The 25,401-nt window shown below is 43.7% G+C and overlaps 1 protein-coding gene across 4 annotated transcripts in view; it reads right to left on the bottom strand.

Moving 5' to 3' along the window:
* Positions 1–25,126, bottom strand: part of SEC24D (SEC24 homolog D, COPII coat complex component) — a 115,479-nt gene extending 90,353 nt beyond the window's left edge. Inside the window, exons 1-6 of one of the 4 annotated variants that reach the window (XM_055588044.1) lie at positions 24,922–25,117; positions 22,573–22,731; positions 13,177–13,306; positions 7,545–7,693; positions 6,006–6,281; positions 5,338–5,468 (exon numbers count right to left, since the gene is read on the bottom strand). In XM_055588044.1, coding sequence (XP_055444019.1) covers positions 5,338–5,468; positions 6,006–6,281; positions 7,545–7,693; positions 13,177–13,306; positions 22,573–22,690 — 804 coding nt within the window. In that variant the 5' untranslated portion in view covers positions 22,691–22,731; positions 24,922–25,117. Of the gene's footprint in view, positions 1–5,337; positions 5,469–6,005; positions 6,282–7,544; positions 7,694–13,176; positions 13,307–22,572; positions 22,732–24,921 lie in introns of all 4 variants that reach the window. The other 3 variants (XM_055588045.1, XM_055588042.1, XM_055588043.1) reach the window with 3 other exon arrangements.
* Positions 25,127–25,401: the final 275 nt, after the last annotated feature.

Genomic DNA, 25,401 nt, shown 5'->3' on the forward strand with positions numbered 1-25,401 from the left:
TGATTATTAAAAATAGACCTTTTATTTAAACCTCAAATCCATGTTCTCGGAAAACAGCTTAGACATAAAGCACCACAGAGAAATCTCAACAGAGGTTCTGAGTGTGCCTCAGTTCTTCAAGGCTTTCAGCTTGATTGACAGTAACACCTGATAATGCTAATGCCACTTCAAAGTTTATGGATTTCTTTTTCCTCCAGAAGATGTGCCACTAAAATCACTTTCACACTTCTCTGCTATGAATAGAGTATTTTGCTCTCATAAAATAGAATCAGGAAAGAGAAAAAAAAAAGAAAGTGATTTTCCTGAGATAAAGGAACAAGACAGATAAGGGAGGCAAGATAGTAAGATGCATGTGCACCACGAAGGCAGGTGCTTAAAGCAGAACCATGTGCACTCTGGCATGGTTAGAGAAAGAGGGGGACGGGAAGGGCTCAAACTCTGGATAATCCTCCCGCTGATTAGAGAGTGAGGAAGAGTTGATGGTGATACCAGTGTCCTCAACTCCAAAAATGTGGATTAAGACCACCATCCGGAAGTGTAGTGAGCCTTTAGCTCAGGACTGACATGCAACAGATCAGAAAATATGATTTCACATCTTTCTTTCCAGAAGGAAGAATTAATTTAGTTAGCAAAAGCATTCTACTTTGGTAATAAGAATATAAACAGGTTCCATATGGCATTGGTATTTCATTAGTTTTAAGATAAAAATACTATTGGACTGATTTGTATGTGTATATTTTAGGACTCTGAAATAAATCACAACATATACTGCTTATTGCTTTCGTTGTTAACATTCATTCAACAAATACGTGAGTGCATACTCTGTACTAGGCCCTGTTCTGTATGTTAGGGATGCACTAGTGAACAAAACCAAATCCTGGACCTCTTGGAGCTGACATTCTAGTTTGGAAGACAGGAGATAAATGCATAAATCAGATACACCCTATGTAAGGTAATAAGTGCTATGGATACGAGCGACGTGGATAAGGGTGCAAGTGAGCTCAGGGATGAGCAAACAGGACATGAAGGAAACGCAGAACTGAGCCGCGCTCTGCATCTATGTCGGGGAAGAGGTCTAGGCAGAGGGGACAGCATGTGCAAAGACCTAGAGCAGGAGGACATCTGGCTGAGGAATACAAAGGCGGCTGGTGTGACTGACGCGACACAGAAGAGCAGGGAGGGCCTGGGACACAACGGGGTGTGTGTGTGTGTATGTAGCTAGGTCACGGTACCCAGTCACAAACACCAGTCCAGATCTTGCTGTGAAGGTATTTTTTTTAAATATATGATTAGAATTTAATCAGTAGACTTTGAGTGAAGCAGTGGGTGGGCCTCATCCAACCTGTTGAAGGATGAAGAGAAAAAGAGCAAGGTCCCCAGAGGAAGAGAGAATTCTGCTTCCAGACACCTTCAGACTCCAGCTGCAACATCAGCTCTTCCTGTGTCTCCAGCATGCTGGCCAGCCCAGCAGATTTTGGTCTTGCCAGTCCCCGACAATCAAGCAAACCAATTCTTTAAAATAAATTTATTTCCATATAGAGACATATATCCTAGTGGTTGTTTTTGTTTTTGAGAACTCTAATATAGCGAACATTTTCTGGGAGGCTGTTCTTGGAAGGCCGTAAAGGATGGATTCCCGGGCACAAGTGGAGGTGACAGCCCTGGTTAGGAGTATGGACAAGCTTATTCACACTAAGCAGGAAGAGGGGCAAACGGGCACAGACCCGGGGAGACGCGGAAATGAAGCATGCAGAGCATCTCTCTGCATTTCTTCTATTTTCTCAGAAGCAAGGTGATCATTAAAGAGTCAGAATAGGGAAAGGTAGTATCATAAGTTTCAAGAGAGAAGAAATGACAGTCATCCAGGGAAATGGAAGGGGGTCAGCTGAGGTGGGTGATGGGCTCCAAACTTGCTGCACATTAGAATTTATAGAGAAACTTTGAAAAACCCCAAGGCCCAGTACAATTAAATCATAATGTGGCGGGCTGGGAGCAAGGCATCAGCAATTTAAAATGTTCCACCAGTTAGTATTTCACGCAGCCCGGTTTTAGAAAAACACAACTATACGTTCACTTTCGTTTAGTGGTTATGAATTCAAAGTGAGACCAGTAAGCATGGCATGCATCTTTCTCGAGTTGCCGTCACCTAACCAGAGTAGGTGGAAAGTTAGTTTAACAACACCTGGGAATTTTCTAGATGAATCCAGTGGAGGGAGGGGGCAAAGGAATTCAGAGTGGAAGACGCAAGGGATAGATTTATAATTATGGATCACGTAGTCTAAGCTGCATAAGGGAAGTGAGAAGATGAAGGTGATGGGAATCAAGAAAAAGTGGTAGACTGTAAATCCTGGTGGGTGAAGTATTATGGGAGTTTGAGTCCTGAAGGGAATGAGCTGAAAAGATAAGACACAGTGGTTGCAGGATGGGATGTTTTCAACTGAGACTTTGAAGGTACACAGTCCTGGCAATGACAGGAGCCACGGTAAGACTAGATGTGGGGCAGATGAAAAGCACATCGGAAGGAAGGAAGATCAAGAGCTGAGAGACACTGGAGATGGAAGAGTCTACAGACGGATAATAAAATTGCCAATAACTGCAACAGAAACAGTATTGGAGAGATTAACAACAAACCGGGTGTCAAAAGCATCAGAGAATGAAGTGAAACGACCTAGAGAGACTGCAGATGTTACATACAAGCAGAGAAATAAGAAGTTAAACTGCAAATCACACAAATACATGATACTTCTTCAAGTGGAATAATTTAATATTGGGTTGGCCAAAAAGTTCGTTTGGGTTTTTCCATACCATCGTATAGGAAAACCTGAATGAACATTTTGGCCAACCCAATATTAAGCTAGAAAAGTAATGGCTGGAAATATGATCATCAGTAAGGACACTGCATATGGGGCTTTCCCAGGGGCTCAGAAGGTAAAGAATCTGCTGGCAAAACAGAAGACGCAAGTTTGGCCCCCGGGTTGGGAAGATCCCCTGGAGAAGGAAATGGTTACCCATTCCAGTATTCTTGCCTGGAGAGTTCCATGGACAGAGGAGCCTGGTGGGCTACACCCCATGGGGTCACAAAAGAATCGAATACAGCTTACTGACTAAACAACAAAAACTGCACATAGCAAAAGAATTGATCGAATTTAAGAATTTTGAGAGATGATGCTTATTCTAGACTATCTGGTGGATCCTAAGGGGAATCACATGAAACTTACGAGAGAGGCACAAGCAGTTTTGAGACTGACACCTGGAGGAAAAGACACAGAGAAGAGGGAAAGGTGATGTAACCACAGAGGCGAGGACTGGAATGATGAGACAAGCCAAAGAAGGAAGAGACAAGGCTCTCTCACGGAGCTTCTGGAGGGAGCACAGCCCTGCCTACACGCTGACTTCAGACATACCACCTCCAGAACTCAAAGACAAGAGAGTTCTGTTGCTTTAAGCTACTGAGTTCATGGTACTTGGCTACAGCAACCACAGAAAATGCACAGACCATCCTAGACCATCCAGACTCCAGCCGAGCCTCTAGCTGACCCCACATGCACAAAGCAAGCCCAACCAAAATCAGTCAGATCCAGCCCCGATTAGCAAACCTGCCCAGACTCATGAGCATTAATAAATAGCACTTCTGAGCTATTAAGTTTTCTGATGATTTGTTAATACAAAAGTTAGGTTATAAATAATATAAAATATAAACATAATATCTCTTAGTGCTCTTTAGTCTCTTTCTAAATTTTTCTACTCATGTTTATAAAACCACTTCAAAGATGAAAGTTAACTGTAAACGATTTCATTCTTACTCCAAAGGAGTTTACATCCCTGCTCAGAGCCACAAGATGCCCAGTTTCTGAGGCAAACATTTATATCCCTCCACCACTGACGTCAGGCTTTGATATACGACTTGCTTCAGCCAAGGACGTGTGAGTGATTTTGACGTGTGTTACATCTGACTGGAAGCTTTAAGAGCTATTGCACCTTTTAACCAGTTTTCCTCCTTTTCTCCCTTTATCATGATAATACATGTCCCCATTTGGGATGCCCTTTCACTTTGGATTCTGGAGTGATAAGGGCGTATGGAGCAGAATCTAAAATCAAACTGCAGCTAATGCAGCTTACAGGTAACTTAGGTGATAAATAAATCTTTGTGGATATAAGCTAAATTGAGGACTGTATGATATGCAGACTAAACCTAACAAAGCTGACTGATACAGTTACTAAAGAGTATTCTTCTAAAGAAAATCACTTTGGTGGAGGAGAATAAGTTATAGCTCTAATTTTATTTAAACCAGTTTTTAAAAATATGTAAAATACTTTTGGGGAAACAGTGGAAACAGTGTCAGACTTCATTTTTGAGGGCTCCAAAATCACTGCAGATGGTGATTGCAGCCATGAAATTAAGACGCTTACTCCTTGGAAGGAAAGTTATGACCAACCTAGATAGCATATTCAAAAGCAGAGACATTACTTTGCCAACAAAGGTCCGTCTAGTCAAGGCTATGGTTTTTCCAGTGGTCATGTATGGATGTGAGAGTTGGACTGTGAAGAAAGCTGAGTGCCAAAGAATTGATGCTTTTGAACTGTGGTGTTGGAGAAGACTCTTGAGAGTCCCTTGGACTGTGAGGAGATCCAACCAGTCCATTCTGAAGGAGATCAGTCCTGGGTGTTCTTTGGAAGGAATGATGCTAAAGCTGAAAATCCAGTACTTTGGCCACCTCATGCAAAGAGTTGACTCATTGGAAAAGACTCTGATGCTGGGAGGGATTGGGGGCAGGAGGAGAAGGGGACGACAGAGGATGAGATGGCTGAATGGCATCACCGACTCAATGGACGTGAGTTTGAGTGAACTCTGGGAGTTGGTGATGGACAGGGAGGCCTGGCGTGCTGCGATTCATGGGGTCGCAAAGAGTTGGACACGACTGAGCAACTGAACTGAACTGAAAATACTTTGTACTTTCACTCCTATGGGTATCCTGAAAGGATCTTTTAGTTTCTGAAAATAGCATTTTTATATAGATATATTTTTACTACAAATGAATCATTAACTATCAATAAATACTGCTGATGTACATGAGAATAAACATCAGTGGATCCTGCCAAGATTACATGATACCAAACAAGCCCACATAGGCTGCCTCTCTCATGGAGACCTCTGGTATACCATGACGCGCCCTCCCCACCCCGGACATCCACAGAGGGAAGCGAGGCTCACCCACGTGATGGGTGTTGTGCTCGGATGATAAAGGACAGGGTAAACGCTGACAGACTGAAGAGCTTCTGAGAACACTGAATGAAGAGTGGGTTCTTCGTGAGGGAGACGGAGAGCAGAGCACTTACTGGGCTGGGAACGGAGTCGGGATCCAGCTTCTTCTGGGGCTGCGGTGGGCCGGCCATCTGCGCAGGCCCTCCTGGGAATCCTCCCGGGTAGGAGAGCTGTGCACCTGCCACTGGGGGCCCGTAGTTGGCTGCTTGGAAGAAAGTTTAAAAAGAAATGACTATAACCCCAAAACACAGATGGAGGGCTCACTGACAATACTATGCTGTTCAGTCGAGCATGCTGCATTTCTCATATTAAATAAGGCAGGGAATTAAAACAAGCATCTACAGTTCCCCTCTTCTTTTTACTGGTTACACTATTCAAAAATAGTAAGGGATAGATGTCTAGTACGGAGAAGGCAGTGGCACCCCACTCCAGTACTCTTTCCTGGAAAATCCCATGGACAGAGGAGCCTGGAAGGCTGCAGTCCATGGGGCTGCTGAGGGTTGGACACGACTGAGCTTCACTTTCACTTTTCACTTTCATGCACTGGAGAAGGAAATGGCAACCCACTCCAGTGCTCTTGCCTGGAGAATCCCAGGGATGGGGGAGCCTGGTGGGCTGCCATCTGTGGGGTCGCACAGAGTCAGACACGACTGAAGCGACTTAGCAGCAGCAGCAGCAGTAACATAGGAACAAACCTGATTCCCAATTAAGGGTACCCCCAGGTAACCCGAGGCGACCTTACCCTGCTGTGCAGGATATCCAGGGCCCAGGGTCTGTCCTGGGAGAGGTGCAGGCTGGTACTGGGCGTTCGGAGGAGCAGGCCCAGGGAGCCCGTCTGCTCTGTGCGTTGACGGAGGCAAGGGTGAGGCACCGGGACCATTGAGCGCAGTGGGCGGTGGGGGCAGAATCTGAGATCCAGGCTGCAAAATGGACGGTTGTGGAGGCTGTGGAGGCCCCTGGAACGATGCTGCTGACACAGGCCCAGGTGGGCCCTGACCGGGGGGGGCCACCCCTGAACCTAGGAAAAACAGACCAGCCGACCTAAACACCACACCCCACAGCTCTCTCACTTCTACCACATACATACAACAGGGACACTCCTTTTCCTGAGTAAAGCAAGAAGGCACTCTTACAAGTCAACATTTCCCCCACAAGAAGAAATCATCATTTGGAAAGTAACACAAATCCTATTTGGGGTATTTTACACAAGTGAAGAATTTTAAAAGAGCTACATTTATAATGATAGAAAATTAGAGGGATAAATTTTAACTCAGTTGCATCCACTTTTCATGATACATGCCATTAATTATCATGAAAAGTGGACTGGAAGCCTGGCGTGCTGCAGTCCATGGGGTCACAAAGAGTAGGACACAACTAAGCAACTGAACTTTGTCTGGTGCAGAGTATAGAAAACCATACAGAAAAAAATTTTTTACATAACAAGCATTGTTTACTCAGGTCAATAAATTATTTGCATCCTGTGCTTGACTTGATAGAATGGATTTTGGAAGTAGGAAGAGGTAACAAAGGAGAAGGGACTGGCAACAAAAATTCTATCCAGTCATATTTGAAGTTGTAGAACCAGATTATTTTTTCCTTCCTCTGATTATGTGAAACTGAGTTGCTTTGAAGATTTACCCATTTTGAAACCAGTAAAAGGAAATATTCTGAGGGGAGTTTTACTGATACTTTTAAGAAACTAACTATAAGGAATGAAAACATCTGTCATCCAGATCAATGGCTGACCCTGCAGTTGTCCCAGAGAACACGTCCATGGCTCCTAAAATAGACAGCATTTCTACTGATGAACATCTCAGTACTGTAACTGTCTTCTCTATTAATCTTTTCTGCCTCAAAACATTTGAGCTTCCATTCCTCCCATGATCTAAATGCAGAATTTAAAATGCACTGTGAAACTAAGAGTATTATATTTTTGATTTGTGGGCCTCATAATAAACACAGGGTTAAAACTTATATTTCTTAAAGTAATTTCACTGTTCTAATGTTTATTTGTGAAGTCAGTATTTTTTGTTTTTTATCGGTGTAGTGTTGAATGTAAGGCATTCTGCGGGTCCTCCACTTACCTTGAAATAAATGGCAACATAATTTGGAAAAAAAAATTACTGCCATACATAATACAGATAATTTATATGAAAACGTCCAAAATTAGTTCAATATGGTATACCAGAGATATTTCTATTTTGAATCTGAGGGAAAAGTTTCTTACTAAAAATACTCATGAGACAAGGCAGTCAATAATCGTGAAAAATGAAATTGTTACCATAGCTGTTAATGTGCATAGCATTGAGCTGACTGCCCAGCTGGGCGACGGACGAAGTGGACCCTGGACCTGGATATGACGACTGTGTTGAGGGCGAGTATGGTGGGTAGGCGGGGGCCGCGCTGTTGACAGGTGGAGGGCCAGGAAATCTGAGAGAGAAAAGGCGTGTTAATGTCGCATGCAGATGACATACAACAACTTCAAAGTTCAATCAGCCCGTCTAGTGGGCACGAGGAAAACGACTGATACTATATGATACATCTTTACCCTCGACATGAGCTCAAAATCAATCGTGTAGCACCATCCCATATTTATGTTCACATGCTAAAGATAGCAAGACACATGGCCAAAAAAAAAAAATTCTAATGGTAATCACTTAACAAGTTTTGGAAATCAATTTAGGAAGCTGAGTCCATCAGAAATCATCTATACTAGGGCTAATGATCAATAGGACAGAAACCAAGAAAACTAAAATGCTTTGTTTGTTGACTGTAACTTTATGATCACTTAGAATTAAGTTTTTGAGAACTGTGTGAAAGATATGCTTTGTAAATCCATTGCTTCATAAAAAGAAATCATTTCATTTTTTTCAAAAAATTATGCTCTTTGTCTTTTTCTGAAAACTCATTCATGGGGTTTCATAGATAACAGGAACCATCTGCACACAGGCAGAATGTGCGTATGCTACAGAACATGTTAGTGACTAGAGTGAGGTCCAGCAACAGGCTTTGGGCTAACCAGAGAAGGTGGGCAGTATTATTCACTCTTTCGAGAAAAGACATTTCCCTAACATGTTCAGAAATATTTCATAGATGTTAACAATATTTCTTAAATATAAAATCCTGTGAATCACTTTTAAAGAGATAGTACAGATAGGATGAAATACGTTTCAAATAGAAGTAGGACAAGCACCCTCAAGTATTTCAGAACAAAAGGTTAAAGATTTAAAATACAGAATGAGAGACTGAACAACCATTAGCTATTACTTTTTGACCCATAAATGCCAACTTATCATTCACTGCCTAATACATATCCTAGGAGTTAGGCATCAGAAATTCACAAATTTTTTTTCTGACCAACCTAACTCTTAACAGATTGGATTTTTTAAATTAATCAATTTTAATTGGAGGATGATTACAATATTGTGGTGGTTTTGCCATATGTCAACATGAATCAGTCAAGCAATATTATCAACATAAAAGTAAAAATAAAATAGTATTGAAAGGATAACTTTGATTAAATAACTTTTTAATAAACATATTTTTAAAAGCTCTGACATACATATGAAAAGATTAACAAAACATCTTAAACATACAAAGTGGTTTAATATTTTTCAAGTTTCATTACTTTTCAAAATTAGTTTATTCAAGGCCATGTGGATCTCAGAGCTTAGGTGAGAATCCAGGCCCTTGATTCCTAACCTAAAGGCTTGCTGTGTGAACTGGGACAAGCCATGTAATTCCTTGTAGCTCTTAGTTTTCAATCCATAAAAATGGAATGGTCCCTTTCCTGCTCTAAATACAATGAGGTTAGAATTAAAAATCATACAGATTTAAGTATTTCTCATTGATTACTCCATTCAACATGTTTCTTGGTTAAGAAACACTTTTTTTTTTTTTTGCAAAAATGAATTCTATTTCTATATACTAGCAACAAATGAGGAAGTGAAAGTTTAAAATACACCATTTATAATACCATTGAAAAACATACAATATTGGGAATGAATTTAACAAAATAAGTGCAAAACCTCTATATGAGAAGATATAAATTATTGCTAAGAGAAATTAAACTAGACTTAAATAGAGGAATATACTTGTTTATGAATCAAAAGATTCAAAGTTATTAAGATATCAATCCTTTTCAAGTTAAATCTATAGATTTAACACAATTATAATGAAAATTAGAATAGAAAAGCTCCAATTACATATTTTAATTAATTGTTTCATTGACTGTCAGAAGAGGTAATCAAAAAGGACCATAAAGGATTATAACCTGAGGATTAATAAAATATCAGAACTGAGCCTCGGTTTCACCCCAAACCTCTCAAGAGATGACTCAGCTGTCTGTGGTCTGCTCAACCTCAAACACTTTTCATCTTCAAGTTAACAACAAATTGCCTAAGAAGTGCGTGACATGCTGAAGTTTGTTAGAATCTGGAGATAAGGTACCAAATTTTTCAAGATTAGATAGATACAAAATCTAGATTTTTAAATACTAAGCCCAATGAATAAAATAAAAGCTCTGCCAAACCATCATTGCTTTACACATACACACAAAAAAGAAAGAGAAAACAACTATGTGTTCCTCTTATTTTTCTTGTTTTCTGCTTTTCCATTGAAACCAATTTCTTGGTAGATTCACCCTAGTAATAGCTTCAATTTGGGAAGACAAGTCTCTTTCCCACCTTCCCTCTCATGTAATTTCCCATTTCTTGGGTCAAAACAGAACACTTACAATTAAATTTTCCCTTAATAATTAAAAAATGGAACTTTAGGTTATAGATTTTATATAAGAAATTAATCCCACCCAGCAGTAACACACTGTAGAGAACTTTAGTACCATTTACAATTTTAAGACATTTATTTTGCCTCAGCCAAGATAAAAAAGCTAAATGACTAGGTATGATTTTTAAGTTTTAGGAAACTTTGAAATAGCAATATTTAAAAATAAAAATTATAATTTTAAAATCTAAGTCAGCATAATGACTGAATTGATCATGTCTTTATTCAACAGTTTAGATGTGGTAAAAAATGAAAAGACTTCTAGGATGGGTCCTCTCAGGACAAATGACTCCTTGAAGTACTATGATCATCACAAAAAGGCCACGTGTGACCTTTGCTCTCTGACAACCCCTGTCATTAGGCTGGAATGACTCACCAGCACAGTCACTGGGCCCTTTACCCTGCACTGAACTGCAGACACAGAAATGCATCCTCTGAGGCTAGGGAGTCTCAACACAGAGGCTCAGCCTGAACACCAGATCTCTCCTTTTTTTTAACTTTTTAGTTTGTGTTAGGGTATAGCTGATTAACAAAGTTGTGATAGTTTCAGGTGAACAGCAAAGGGACTCAGCCATACATAAACATGTACCCCTTCTCCCCCAGACTACTCCCCTGTCCAGGCTGTCACATAACACTGAGCAGAGTTTCCTGTGGTATACAGTAGGCCCTTCTTTGGTTATCCATGTACAGCAGTGCATACATGTCAATCCCAAGCTCCCTAACTATCCCTTACCCCCATCTTTCCCCACTGTCAGTTTAAGCTGAAGCAATTGAACAGTACAGGAGGAGAAAGAGATGGGGCAAAATCTGTCAGTGTCTCCCTAGGAATCACAATACAGGCAGATTCCTCAACTGAGCTGTGATAGGTAGCTACACTGAGCTAGCAGGCAGGGCAAGCAACAGACCAGAGACTTTCCAAGTCCAGTGAGCTGGTGTCGATAACGGCTAATGCACACTGCCTTTCACGGGCGCTGTGCACAGTGCGAGGTTCTCTGCATGGATTAATGACCAAAATCCTCACCAGCACATCTTTACTGCTACACCTGTGATGAGGAGACCAAGGCACACAGAGGCAGAGCAACTTGTCCAGCCAGAACTGCCTGAGCCACGAGTATCACACACGCCCGACCCTACTGTCTCTGCTACTCATCACGGTGGCAGATGCCGTGCAGAGCGCACAGCCACACAGCCAAGATGGTTCTGATGGCCAAGTCCATGATTTACCTGGGCTTCCCTAGTGGCCCAAAGGAGACCAGGCCCAGTCCCTGGGTTGGAAGGATCCCCTGGGGAGAAGAACGGCAACCCACTCCAGCATTCTTGCCTGGAGAATTCCATGGACAGAGGAGCCCGGGGGGCTACAGTCCACGGGGTTGCAAAGTGTCGGACACGACTGAGTGACTACCACACACACACACACAAGCAACCTAATTCAAGCAAAACAAGTGGAAATAAGCAAAAAGTTCAAAGCAATCTAGGCTATTTCTGGTGACTCAAATTTTAACTTCAAAGTGGCTGTTCTATTTTTGCATTTCTTTAAAAAAATAATCTGACCTGCCTGACAGTTCACAACAATGTACTTCTCCAGAACGTCTCACCTATATTCAGGACTGAGAATTCTATTTCTTCATTTTACAAGTGAGGAAAATGAGCTCTAGAGGCCTAGGAACGTCACCAACATCACAAGGGTAATGAACCAGAGGTAGCGTCTGGGTTCAACCTTTGCGTCCTCCCCGCAGGCCCCACTGCTACAACTGTTGAGACGAGGGGCCCGAGGGGCATGTCCTGAACTGGGGCCTTGGACTTCATGCTCCGTGTTCAAAGCGCAATCCCATGGAAACCAAATTTCTTAGACTCACTCATCCAGTGATCCCTACAATAACCTTCCCTGCATCTCAGAGCTACCGTTTCAATGGAAAATGTTATCAGAACAAGAACCAGGAAATGACAGCCTCACAAATGCCCTGTCAGTGATGATTTAAAATGTGCCAGAGGGGGTTTCCCCATCAACAGGGACTAGGGTCTCCTTGAAAGGGTAACCCAAGGGCCTCACCATCGGCAGGGTCCAGAGCCCTCCAGAGGGCCCACTCCCCCCCTAGCCCCAACCCTGCAGCCTGACAACCTAGGGAAGGGACCTGGGAAACACAGCCTCTGGGTAATCCTTGGACAAATGCCAAAGTAAAGACTGTCTACCACTTAGCACTGGGATTCTCAACAGCAACAGCTCACAGGACACACGGCAATGGGATTCCAGCCGGGAAGGTATGAGGTGGGTTCCCCCCGCAGGGCACAGTCCCAAGGGGCTGCAGGGCTCCCAGCATGTCCCACATCCCACACCCTGGCTTCTCCGGGCCTGCCTCCCACTTCTCCCTTCCTTAATTTATAAACACAGATTGATTTCCTGGGTTGTTTTTAGTATCGCCCTGCCTTTCAAGAGTCCTTCACTGGCATCTGTGTGCCTTCCACATCAAATCCACAGTCCTCACCACTGGCCGCGATCTGATTTAATTTTTTTTAAGTATTTATTCAGTACCTACTGGCATTGAACTCAGTTCTGTAAAGGATTTAACGGAACAGATGATTTAAAATTCCACTGGAGAATATAAAGCACAGACATCTGAAGGAATTAGAGATTAATACAAAGCACTAAGATGAACATGGGCTTCCCTGGTGGCTCAGTGGTAAAGAACCGACCTGCCAACGCAGGAGACGTGGGTTCAGTCCCTGGATTGGGAAGATCCCCTGGAGAAGGAAATTGCAATCCACTCCAGTATTCTTGCCTGAGAAATCCCATGGACTGAGGAGACTGGTGGATAGAGTCCGTGGGGTTGCAGAGTCGGACACAGCTTAGCAACTGAGCACCCATACACGCAAGATGAATACAATTCCAAACTAAAAGCTACTGACACAAGTCATTTTCATTATTTTTTTTTAACAGTATTGGTATTTTATTTATTGGCACTGGCATTTCAATGTCCTAACTTTTTTAAATGCTTTGTTTCCTGACCATTTTCCGATAGATCCTTTCGAGGCATCAAGAGGTCAAAGTTTCAATCGACAAACCTGCACGTCCAAAAGGGACCTGTGAGACAATCTCAGTAGATTACACAGATGGGGGTTAGCCTCTAGCTCACCTTTGTGGAGGAGGACCTTGCGCATGCGCTCCATTCTGGCCAAACTGATGGAGTCCAGGAGGCGGATGGCCCTGGGGCAACATCCCCCCAGGGGGAGCAGCCCCCAGAGGCCCCGCCGGCTTTATCATGCCTGCAAGGGAAGGACAGGAGCTTAGAAGAGTGTGAACGTGCAGGGAGAGAGGACACAAAGGTAACAGGTCAAAAATGGAAAGCAGGAGGGGCAGAACGGGTTAGGACAGGGTCTCCTTCACACTTGCTTTCGCCAGCACAGACTCACCCATGCCAGGCTGCGGCATCACTGACCGCCACAGTGACAGGGGTGTGGACACCACTTTAACCAGAAACTAAAACAGAAGCAAATCTTTGTGTCTGGTAGAGAGGCACCCTGATAGAAATGCACCATCGCATAAAGACTGCCCGAGTACACAGTGAAATGCGCCCACTGGGTATCAGACTGCAAATCGGGGGAGAAAAACAGTATGAGGCCTTGCAAAGCGTAGTAATTCTAACTACAGGGGGAAAGGACCTCTGAAAATGCCTGACTTACAGCATGAGGAAAGTGAATGGAGAAGGGCATCTGTTTCTCCCACGGATCCAGAGCACAGACCTCAGAGTTAATCATTTTTCCAGGATTCCCACGGGCTGGGTGACAAGCAGCTGAGGGCCTGCTCAAGTCATCTCAGTTTCTCATACAAACTACGAGACCACACGTGATGAAGATGCTCCCAGCAGTGCCCGTTTTAACTTACAAGCACCTCTTCTGCAACAGAGATCTTTAAAAGTTTCTTTTTAAAACTGTTCTCAAACATTTTTTCTCTCCTTCTTACAGAGAAATGGTGGTAAAGGAGAAAAATCACTGAGCTTGGGTTAGAGCAGTGTGATGCCCCATCCAGCCAGGCTGGGCAAGAAGTTTACCTCTGTGGGCCTCAGTTTTCCCTCACTGTAGAAGGAAAGGTTCAGACATGATTACCTGTGACACCCCTTTCAGACTTCAGCAAAGAAAAAAGAGAAAAAGTACATTTCTTCTATGTGTTTGTCCCTACTTCCATTCTGCTTGCTTTTGCTCCAGACCATTCAACTTTTCTTCTTCTAATTTTTATTGGAGTATAGTTGGTTTACTATGTTGTGTTAGTTTCAACAGCACAGCAAAGTGAATCGGTTACTATACATACACCCACTCTTTTTTTAGGTACTTTCCCCATATAGACCATTACCGAATACAGTAGAGTTCCCTGTGCTATAGAGTAGATCCTTATTAGTCACCTATTTTATATATAGTAGAGTGTATATGCAGAGAAGGCGATGGCACCCCACTCCAGTACTCTTGCCTGGAAAATCCCATGGACGGAGAAGCCTGGCGGGCTGCAGTCCATGGGGTCGCTAAGAGTCGGGCATGACTGAACAACTTCACTTTCACTTTCCACTTTCATGCATTGGAGAAGGAAATGGCAACCACTCCAGTGTTCTTGCCTGGAGAATCCCAGGGATGGGGGAGCTTGGTGGGCTGCTGTCTATAGGGTCGCACAGAGTCGGACACGACTGAAGTGACTTAGCAGCAGCAGCAGCAGCAGAGTGTATATGTTAGTCCCAATCCCCCAGTTTACCCCGCCTCTGCTCTGCTCCCTGGTAACCACAAGTTTTCTTTCTCTCACTCACTTTACTTTTGACCCCATTCTCCTCTCTGGCACGGTCACCAGTGACCTCCTGGCTGCCTTCTGTGAACTCTTCCATTTGACCTCACAATGGTATTTCATACTCAACATTTCCTTTCTTCTTTCATCTTCCGAGAAAGTTTATTCCCTTAGAGAGTAAGCAAAGTGATTGGATGACCCTACAGTGGCCCAGGAAGAATTTCTTATGTGGTCATAATAACCCTCTGAAGGGCATGCTCTCAGATGCCAGGGTAATCCAGAATGAAACATAGCCAGTGAAGTAGCAGTAGTCATGAATAATATTAGTGAAACTTATACAAAGGTTTCTTTTCTTAAAACTGATTTCCTCAAACTTAAGAAAAAATTTATATTAACTTTACCGTCAGTTTTTTTTAGCCATTTTCCATATACCAAGAACAAAAACAACAAATATTATTCTTATTTTTACATATGGTTTATACCTCAAATCCAGCAGAGTTAGAAAAACATGAGACTCACAGCCACACAGACTGGAGTCTGCATTCTTCCTGTATCACTAAACACCTGTGACCCTAAAAAGATACTTTTTTCTTTCAGAATCTAAACTTTTGACACCGTACCATGGCAACACTGTCCCCTGTCTCTGTGGATCATTCTGAGAATTAAACTAGGTAATGGGCATAGGAGCATCCAGAACAATGCCAGATATATAAAGGGAATCTCCCAAGAAATCTTAGTTTCTTCACCCTGGTCATACCCTTTGTCCCCTTTTTTCCAAATATTTATCAATATAGTCTAACAAGATACATATATCATAATTATATGCACTCTTGTATTTTCATTCTTAAAACATTATTTTGGACAAAAATAGAAAATCTACAATACTAGCACTAATGCAGTAATAATTAAAGGCACTGCAAGAATCCAAAGATATTCTCATTCCTTAAATAGGTATACAAACAGCAGTTTCATCAGCAGCTCTCATACAGCATCAAAAACTAGTTCTCGGAGTTACGCCCTGGTATTTTCATGTGTACATGAGACGCATATATTTATAAACCTGTTTCTAAAAACCAAACCAAACCAAAAACAGTTCTTACACACTCAAGCAGAAATGTCTCACACAAATCTTACTAAAAGATTCTTTCCCTTTTATTTTTGGAAATCAACTCTGTAGCAATGATTCAAATTCATTCTTGTTCAACATACATTCAGTGTGCCTTTGAGGCACTTAGAGCTCTTAGGGAACAGACAAATATGTAAACAAACAGTTACAGCCCCTGGTGACAAGTGTAAAATGCAGAGGAACTACCTAACACCTCCTATGGGAATCAAGAGAAGTTTAGAGAGGAAGGCCTGCTCGTGGTGAATTCTGAACGGGCTGGAGCAGTCTTAGCACAGAGATAGGACAGGGGGTTCCAGGCAGGAGGCAAAGCTTAACTAAAGATCTGAGAGAGCTGGGTGTGATCAGGCAAAAGGCGAAGTGTTGACAGACGGTGGGGAAGTGGCCGGAGCAGAGGCTGTCCAGGTTGGCTGGGGTCAGACTACAAAGTCCCAGGCACCATTTGGACTCTATTCTCGGGGCAAAGGAAACCAGTATCACTGTTATCTGCACAGTCATAGTCTTTGGTCACATACCTGGCATTTTCATAACTGATCAGAGGTAAAGAGGAATCACGTTATGAGAATTTCAGTATGAGAACCTTAATAGGAAAGCAAAACCATACCATGAGAAAGATCTAACTATGCTTATGCCCACTTGATGACGGTGAAAGAAGAAAGTGAAAAAATCTTACTTAAGACTCAACATTCAAAAAACTAAGATCATGGCATCCGGTCCCATCACTTCGTGGCAACTGGATGGAGAGAAAGTGGAAACAGTGACAGACTTTATTTTCTTGGGCTCCAAAATCACTGCAGATGGTGACTGCAGCCATGAAATTAAAAGATGTTTGCTCCTTGGAAGAAAAGCTATGACTAACCTAGACAGCACATTAAAAAGCAGAGACATTACTATGCCAACAAAGGTCTGCCTAGTCAAAGCTATGGTATTTCCAGTAGTCATGCATGGATGTGAGAGTTGGACCATAAAGACGGCTGAGCACCAAAGAACTGATGCTTTCAAATTGTGGAGAAGACTCTTGAGAGTCCCTTGGACAGCAAAGAGATGAAACCAGTCAATCCTAAAGGAAATTGGTCCTGAATATTGCCCGGAAGGATTGAAGCTGAAGCTCCAATACTTTGCCTACCTGATGCAAAAAGCCAGCTCTCTGGAAAAGACCCTGATGCTGGAAAAGATTGAGGGCAAGAGGAGAAGGGGGTGGCAGAGGATTAGATGGTTAGATAGCATCACTGACTCAATGGACATGAGTTTGAGCAAGCTCTGGGAGACAGTGAAGGACAGGGAAGCCTGACGTGCTGCAGTCCATGGGGTTGCAAAGAGTCAGACACGACTGAGTGACTGAACAACAACAATGTCCAAAGAAAAATATCTAAAATCATAAACTGGCCTTTAATGCAATGACATATTTTACAGACTAGCTTATGCAATACCAATTCTAATTCCTTTCTGGCTTGCCTTTACATGTGGTCCTGAGCTGGAAAGATGGAGTCTCCGTTTCCTAGACTCCTTACAGGCTGGGCTGCCGCGTGCTCTAGTGACGGCTCCCGGGTAGAAAGAACGCTTACTGGATGTCGGCTCCGTGACCGCAGAGTCCCAAGCCTGGTTCTCTGACTCTACTATTCTCTTCGCTTCCTGATACCCTTTCACAAATGTCTTTCTGCTAGACTGACCTCTGACCAAGACCACATCCCAGAAAAGCGTATCTTGGATTTGGCCCTGGATCTGACGAACTGAAACCAAAATTAAAAACCATTTGCGAAAGAAAGAAGTTTATCTAAAATAAACAAAGTCCCTATTATACGGGCAGAACCATAATGACTCGTCTCTAAGGTGCTGTGGCTGGTGCTATTCCTACAAAAGTTCACTATTTACTAGAAGCCTCACCACAGCCCCTGGTTCCAGGACATCAACAGTTCCTGCTGCTCAGCTTCTAGACAAGTGGTCCTCCACCAAGGGTGATGCTGCTCCTGAAGGGACACTTGGTAAGGTCTAAGATTTTCGGTTGCGATGGCTTGGGGCCAGGGGTGGGAGTAGAAGGGGGAGCGCTGCTATATGATGATCCATAGAAGCCAAGGATGCTGCTAAAGGCCCTAGGATGCACAGCACGGCCTCCCACACCGAAGAATTAGCTGGCCCCAAACGTCAACAGTGCTGAGGACCCGAAACTGTGCTCCAGAAAGCAGCGTGCCCACTGATTCCCTCCTCACACTCTTTCTAATGTGGAATATAACTAAACAATATACGTGACCCTTCCCCGCTTAAGATGCTTCGCTGCACCCTACTGTCCTTAGAGCCACGGCGAACCCCTTGCACGTCCTCAAAGGTGCCACCTCTCCAACCCCAGTGACCTGCCTCCCTATCTGGCCGACCCTCACTCATCTTTCAGGTCCTTCCTTCCAGGAAGATTCCGTTCGCCTGCAAGCCTTGGTTAGGTGCCCCTGCTATGAGCTTCCATTCCACCCTCTACTTCCTCAAAACGGTGTTTCCCCTGCATTGTCACCATCCATTTCCTTCATGCACGTCCCACTAGACAAGCCTGTGCTATCAGGACGGAGCTTGGGTTCGTTTTATTCATTGCTGCATCGCCACAGGTATTTTGCTCACCCAATAAACCTGCTACATTGTCACTGCATAGCACTAGCATCACATAATAGGCACAAAGGACAGTATGGTATGTAAAATAGAAGCCAAGACTTGGCACTGGCCAGATCTACGGTAGAACAGACAGTTCAAGGAACTACAGCTAAGTTCTCTGAGTCTGTCACAGGAAAAAAAAAGGTACACCAAAAGACTAGAAAAGAAAGTATGTGATGACTGAAGACTAAGAGATCTAAGGTCATTCAGCACAGAGAAAGATAGGCTAGGGTAATTTATTGCCAGTTTTAAGTCATTAAACAAATATGCCACAATTTACAGAAGGGTATGTATAAAGAGAGAGTCTGATAGCCTGGTATCTGAGAACTGATAAGGAGAAAGAGGTTTAAATTAAAGCATGAAGGATCTACTTCAACAAAATGGTGCTTTAGCACTGGTGAACTCCTGAGTACTTGGCTGATGAATGCAGCAGCCGGTCGTACACTCATTTGTTGAACGAACGCTGAGTGAGGACCTTTTGAACTGTTCAGGCACATCTGTGACACACAGTGCGGTAACTGGCAGCAAAGCCACACAGGGGTTGGAGAACACAGGAGGAGAAGGTTTATGAATGAGCTTGAGGAAGAACGGGAAGTGGTCAGAAACGTCAGCAAGCCCCACAGGTGAACTGAGTCTGGAGGAGGAGGGTAGGGCACACCCTGTGGGGAGACGGGCTGGAGGCCCTGACCAGAGGCACAGACCAGCTTCTGGAGGTGCCAGAAAGGCCTGAAGCAGAATAAAGTCAGAATTAGATTTGCAGGCTATAAAAGTCCCTCCAACACAGACCACCTGACCTGCCTCCTGAGAAACCTAAATGCAGGTCAAGAAGCGACAGTTAGAACCGGACAAGGAACAACAGACTGGTTCCAAATTAGAAAAGGAGTACGTCAAGGCTGTATATTGTCACCCTGCTTATTTAACTTATATGCAGAGTACATCATGTAAAATGCCAGGTTGGATGAATCACAAGCTGGAATCAAGATTGCCAGGAGAAATATCAAAAATCTCAGATATGCAGATGACACCTCCCTTATGGCATAAAGGGAAGAGGAAATGAAGAGCCTCTTGACGAAAGTGAAAGAGGAGAGTGAACAAGCTGGCTTAAAACTCAACATTCAGAAAACGAAGATCATGGCATCCGGTCCCATTACTTCATGGCAAATAGATGGGGAAACAGTGACAGACTTTATTTTTTGAGGCTCCAAAATCACTGCAGATGGTGACTGCAGCCATGAAATTAAAAGATGCTTGCTCCTTGGAAGAAAAGCTACGACCAACCTAGACAGCATATTAAAAAACAGAGACATTACTTTGCCAACAAAGGTCTGCCTAGTCAAAGCTATGGTTTTTCCAGTAGTCATATGGATGTGAGAGTTGGACCATAAAGAAAGCTGAGAACCGAAGAATTGATCATTTTGAACTGTGGTGTTGGAGAAGACTCTTGAGAGTCCCTTGGACTGCCAGAAAATCAAACCAGTCAATTGTAAAGAAAATCAGTCTTGAATTTTCATTGGAAGGACTAATGCTGAAGCTGAAACTCCCATACTTTGGCCACCTGATGTGAAGAACTGACTCATTGGAAAAGACCCTGAAGCTGGGAAAGATTGAAGGCAGGAGTAGAAGGGGAAGACAGAGGATGAGATGGTTGGATGGCTTCACTGACTCAGTGGACATGAATGAGTTTGAACAAGCTCCAGGAGTTGGTGATGGACAGGGAGGCCTGGCGTGCTGCAGCCCGTGGTTTCTCAAAGAGTCGGACACGAGGGAGCAACTGAATGAACGAAACACAGGACTGGACTGTTTGGAGAAAGGCTGGAAAGATGTGGTTAGAAGACGTTAGTCATCCAGGTGAGAGGTGAATGGCTGGAGCAAGAATAGTGACTACTGGGTAGAAAGGAGGAAGCAGGAAGAAAAGATTTACAATCACCCCCAAAAGAATTTGGATTATAGAAGGTAAAAGGAGAGATTTTTTCAAACAGTGACAAGTTCTAATTTAGATAGCTGAATGAATGATAGCTGCTCGGTGAGTATGGAATGTCAGAAAAAACATGCTTTGTGAAAAAATATACTAAGTTATTTTGGACATGATGAGTTTAATATGCCCACCTAAACAGGTTGCCAACTGAAAATACAGATCTGGACCTTAAGAAAGTCATCTGGGCTGGAGGAAAAGATCTGAGAGACTAACCCTTCATATGGAATAACAGAGTTAAGGGAAAAATCTACAGAGTGAGAGGGAAATAAGGGTGAAGCCAGAACAAAGAAGCAGAATCAGCACCACTTAAGGGTCATGTGGGGAAGTGGGAACCCCCTTAGAGGAGCTGTCCAGAAAGCCACCAAGAAAACTCAAAGGACAGAGTCATTGAAACCAAAGGAGAAAAGAGTTTTGTACAAACAAAAGCAGTAAACGGTGTCAAATTCAAGAGCACAAGGCAGTGTCTACTGCCTTTGGTAACAGGAGGTCACCAACAACCCTAGTGGGAGAAGGGGAAGGGTGGACGGGGCCCAGGCTATGGAGCAGAGAATACACTGAGCCATGGAGGGCTGCGAGGCAAGGATGGGGCATGAGGGAGTGGACTGAGCACTTAAGAGATGGCTGTGAAGAGCAGGAGGAAAAGTGAGTAACACTGAATGTTTTACTTAGGTGTCTATTCAAGTTTGCTGCCTGTGTTTTCTCAAGGGACTGCGGTGTGAATCCCAGTTACACCACCAGCTCTGTACCTTGGATAAATCATGGTATTTCAGACATCCAGTTTTCATAGCTGCAAAACAGGGCTAATAATCTACTGAACAGCATTGAATGAGGGTTAAATAAAATTATACACATAATTCTTTTAGGGCCAGTTTATGATACATGATAAGCACTCAAAAAAAAAAAAAAGCAATGCATAATGATAATTATATATAAATGCTGAGGGGGAATGAACCACCAGACAGAAAAGAAATTGGAGAAAGATGGGTTAAATGGTTCCTACAGGACCCAGATCAAGAAATGTTATGGGGAGGACTGAACCTAGACAAGATGACGATGCCTCATCTGGAGGTTTTTAAAACCCAGACTAAGTCAGAAGAGCGACTTCCCACAGGAAATTCAGTCTCACAGCATCTTCTGCTGCAACTGTGCGTGGCTGCTACCATCAAGCCTCCCTAGAGGCTTTCCTCACCCCTGGCTGACTCTGCACTCCACACAAGCTACCCAGCAAGGCCTGGATCCTATATCCCTGAGTCAGTCCTAGCAAACCTCCAGAGATACTCAATTATTTATACACAGCCAGTCCCAAGAACTGTCTTTCACAAATATTTTTAGGGAATCTGGGGTAATCAGCACTGAAACAAGCTATTATTAGCCTCCCTGCCAACCCTGAAACTTGGCCCCTCAGGGCAGCCCCTTGAAAATGGGAGGTGATCTTATCATGTCAGCTGCCATCAGAGCAACAGGAGTCCCACTCCATGACTCCTTCTCCCACCTCTGCTCCAAAAACCAAGATTCCTTGCTGGGTACCAAATTTTAGGGCAACCAATATTATTCAATAATGATTTTGAAGCAAGGCCATGTTTTTCTTATTATTATCATCACTGAATAAACTTCAGCATACAAATCTAATGAGATTTTTCCAATATTAGTATATGTATATATTTAACATACATATATTTAGTATATAGTGTATATACATATATATATACACAAATATATGTGTATGTATATATAATTTGTGGGGGTTTTAGTGTTTGTAATAACCTCACACTACTGGTTAATAATAAGAGCAAGTCTAACAGTAAAAACAAGACACTCAGGAAGTGTCTTTGTTTTCATCTATATTTAAAAAATAAACCTCTATGCAAAAACCAAAGTGATAAGGTAGGCTTTTCCAAATAATCCTATAAGCTCAAACCACTGCATTGTCTATAATTAACATTCAACTCTTCCAAAGCTGCTCTTTAAGAATATCTTATGTCCCCGAGCTTGAGATTCAATAATCACACACGCGTCACAATAGTGCACCTTACCTGGTGGAGAACCTGCATGAGACAGGTCCCCATAGTGCCCATAATGCGGTGGAGAAAGGCCAATTCCAGGCTGGGACTGAGAATAGGGAGGTGTAGCCACATAACCTTGCTGGCTCATTTTGAAAATATCATTCCAAGGAACAGTTCTATGAAAGAACCCTGTAACAGAAGGAAAAAGAAAAAACATCAACATGAGAGTTTGAGTCACTGAATGTTATTAAAAATATAAACACTGTTAATAAATGTTTATGATAGTCTGAAGAAAGGTACAGTTATCAAGTACATGAGACAGCTTCATATCAAACAATATTATTTTCCCCAAAAAGGCTCTAACCACAGCTCTATGGAATTCAGTAACTCACTTCCATAGCCCTAGGCAAATGCACAGGCATTAAATCCTGAATAACAGCTGCCAATCCCTTTCTCATTGTAAGCCTAAACTGTGTCACAGAGAGTCTCTCATAAATGTATCTACTATCTTGGTGCCTTTTGTTTCCAGGGCCCTGTTTCAGCATAGAGCGTGTCACTGGCAATAACCACATGTCACTGTCACTGACTGACCAGACTTGCCAGTAGCCTGCAATTGGATGCTCTGACTTGTGTCATTTTAGTGCTATCCTAATTACTAACTTTAACCAGGCAGTTAGGATAAAGGGGGAAAAAAAGTCCAACAGATACAGTAGAAAATAAGTTGATAATGGACTGATTTTATGAGTCATATATTGATGAAGCCAAGTGGCAGCCTACAACTATTTGAGAGTTGTCAGTGGTTTCTCAGGCAAAGACGACAGACTTTCTTTCTGATTTAAATACCACACCTCTAAGAATACATGCATATATATTTAAAGAATGAAGGGGAAAAAGTCCAATTGCACATGTGTTTAAGCACACACACACAGCTCACAAATACAATAGATCCATCTTGATTCTACTCAGAACCAAAACATCAACGTTTTTAAAGCTGACATTTTCTCCAGGTTTCATAAAAGAAGACACATTTCATAGAACTAGTCTTAAAAAGAAAAATTATAACAGAAAAAGCTCTGAATCCCAGCAAGAGAAGTGGGTTTACACTACACATCTGCTCATTCTTAGCTGTGTGACACAGAATAATCTGAAGAACCTCTCTGAGCGTCAGTTCTCTCTTACAAAATAAAGCTTCTAAGGCCTTTCCAGATAAAAAAACAACGGTTCTACAATTTCTTTCCACTTTCTTTACCCAGCATTGGAATATTTTTCCTTTTGCTATTTTACGATGCTATCTTTTAAACTATAAGGTCAGTGAAACCGGCTAAGGTTTGAAACATGTTCAGGAAACTGCATTCATTTGGTTTCAATTTCATGTTAAACTATACGATTCCAAAATGAAAGCAACTCAAGTAAAAATACTGTAAGATCACTTTATTCTCCTTGGGAGGGGAGATCTAAAAAAGAGGAGTGATAGGCCCCTGGGTCCACTGTGTTACTGACAACACATCTTCCCTCCTCCCACTTAGCGGAGAGAGACGTGGCAGCCTGAGCTTGGGTCAAGCTCATCCAACCAAGCGCATTTAGGAAGTCAGCAGGAACACACCTACGCAGCAGCCTGTTGCTGAGTGACAGAAAGGAAAGGCAGGGATGTTCACTCCAAAGAGCAGGAAGCAAGTCGGGTGCCTCTTCAACTGGTCCTGGCAAGGAATTTGCTTTCTCACTCAACCCAGTCTGCCACGTCAAACTTCCTCACACTGGAGCACCAAGTTACAGAAACCTGACTCAGCTTCAAGCGGCAACATGGCAGAAAGCCACTTGGCACGAGCAGGCCGAGCCTCAAAATCTGGGATTCCAAGCCCAGGACAACCCCCAGCCCGCTGTCATTCGCCCGTTCTCACCAGATGCACGTCCTACCCTGGACCCAGCTGGGATTTGGACAAATCAGTTTCACTGTCAGGCTGTCCAGAAGCTTGAGGATACATTTGCCATTATCACAAAATGAGTATTTCCAGCATTCCCTCCCTCCAAGGAAGGGGAAATTAAGTTGATACGGAGATAAGAACACCGCGGGCAGTAATGCTGGAATACCGTGGCTACTGAGGACCCTAACCTGGGAGTTTCAGCATCCCCAGACACAAAGATACGGGCGCGGGGGCGGGTAAAAAATGCCCACGCCCACCCCCACCCCACCACCCCCCACTATTAAACTACACGAAAGGACTGAAGGAGCAAAGCAGGTCTCCTCCGCTGCCCCGCCACAGGTGAGCATCCCGTCTTTCGCCACCGCCCCACTGCACCCCCAGCCTGGCACCGCAACCCCCACAACTGTGTCTGGGGAAGGGTCCCGCCGCAGCGCAGCCAGGCTGGGCGCGGCATTACCTGCTCGGCGGCCGCTCGCCGCCGGGCCTCCGAGAGCCCGCGCTCTGGGGCCGCAGTGCCGGCTGCCCGGGTGACCCTGCTCCCGCGGCGGCCGCTGCTCCCGCCGCGCCGCGCCTCGCCTCGCCCCGCGCCGGCGTCCCCGCAGGCTGGTCTCGCTCGCCGAGTTGCAGCCGGGCTGGGAACTGCCACGTCAAAGCCTCTCCCGGTGGCGCGCCCCCGGGGCCGGGCTCCGACCAGCGGCCGCGCTCCCGGCGGCGCGCGCGCACAGACGCCGGCGGGGCGGGGCGGGGGCGGCTCCAGCCGCCCGGCGCGGCGCGCGCGCTAGCTGAGCGTCCTCCTCTTTTTGCTCTTTCCTCCCCTTCCTGTTTTGTTTGTTGGTTCGTTTCCCTCCAGCAGGTCAAAGATATTAACGCTGTGGCTAAATTAGAGCCACAGTTTCACCGTGGATTCCTGTAGGAAGGAGGGAGTTTGTATTGAGGG

Source organism: Bubalus kerabau, chromosome 7, assembly GCF_029407905.1.
Source record: "Bubalus kerabau isolate K-KA32 ecotype Philippines breed swamp buffalo chromosome 7, PCC_UOA_SB_1v2, whole genome shotgun sequence".
Taxonomy (NCBI): domain Eukaryota; kingdom Metazoa; phylum Chordata; class Mammalia; order Artiodactyla; family Bovidae; genus Bubalus; species Bubalus kerabau.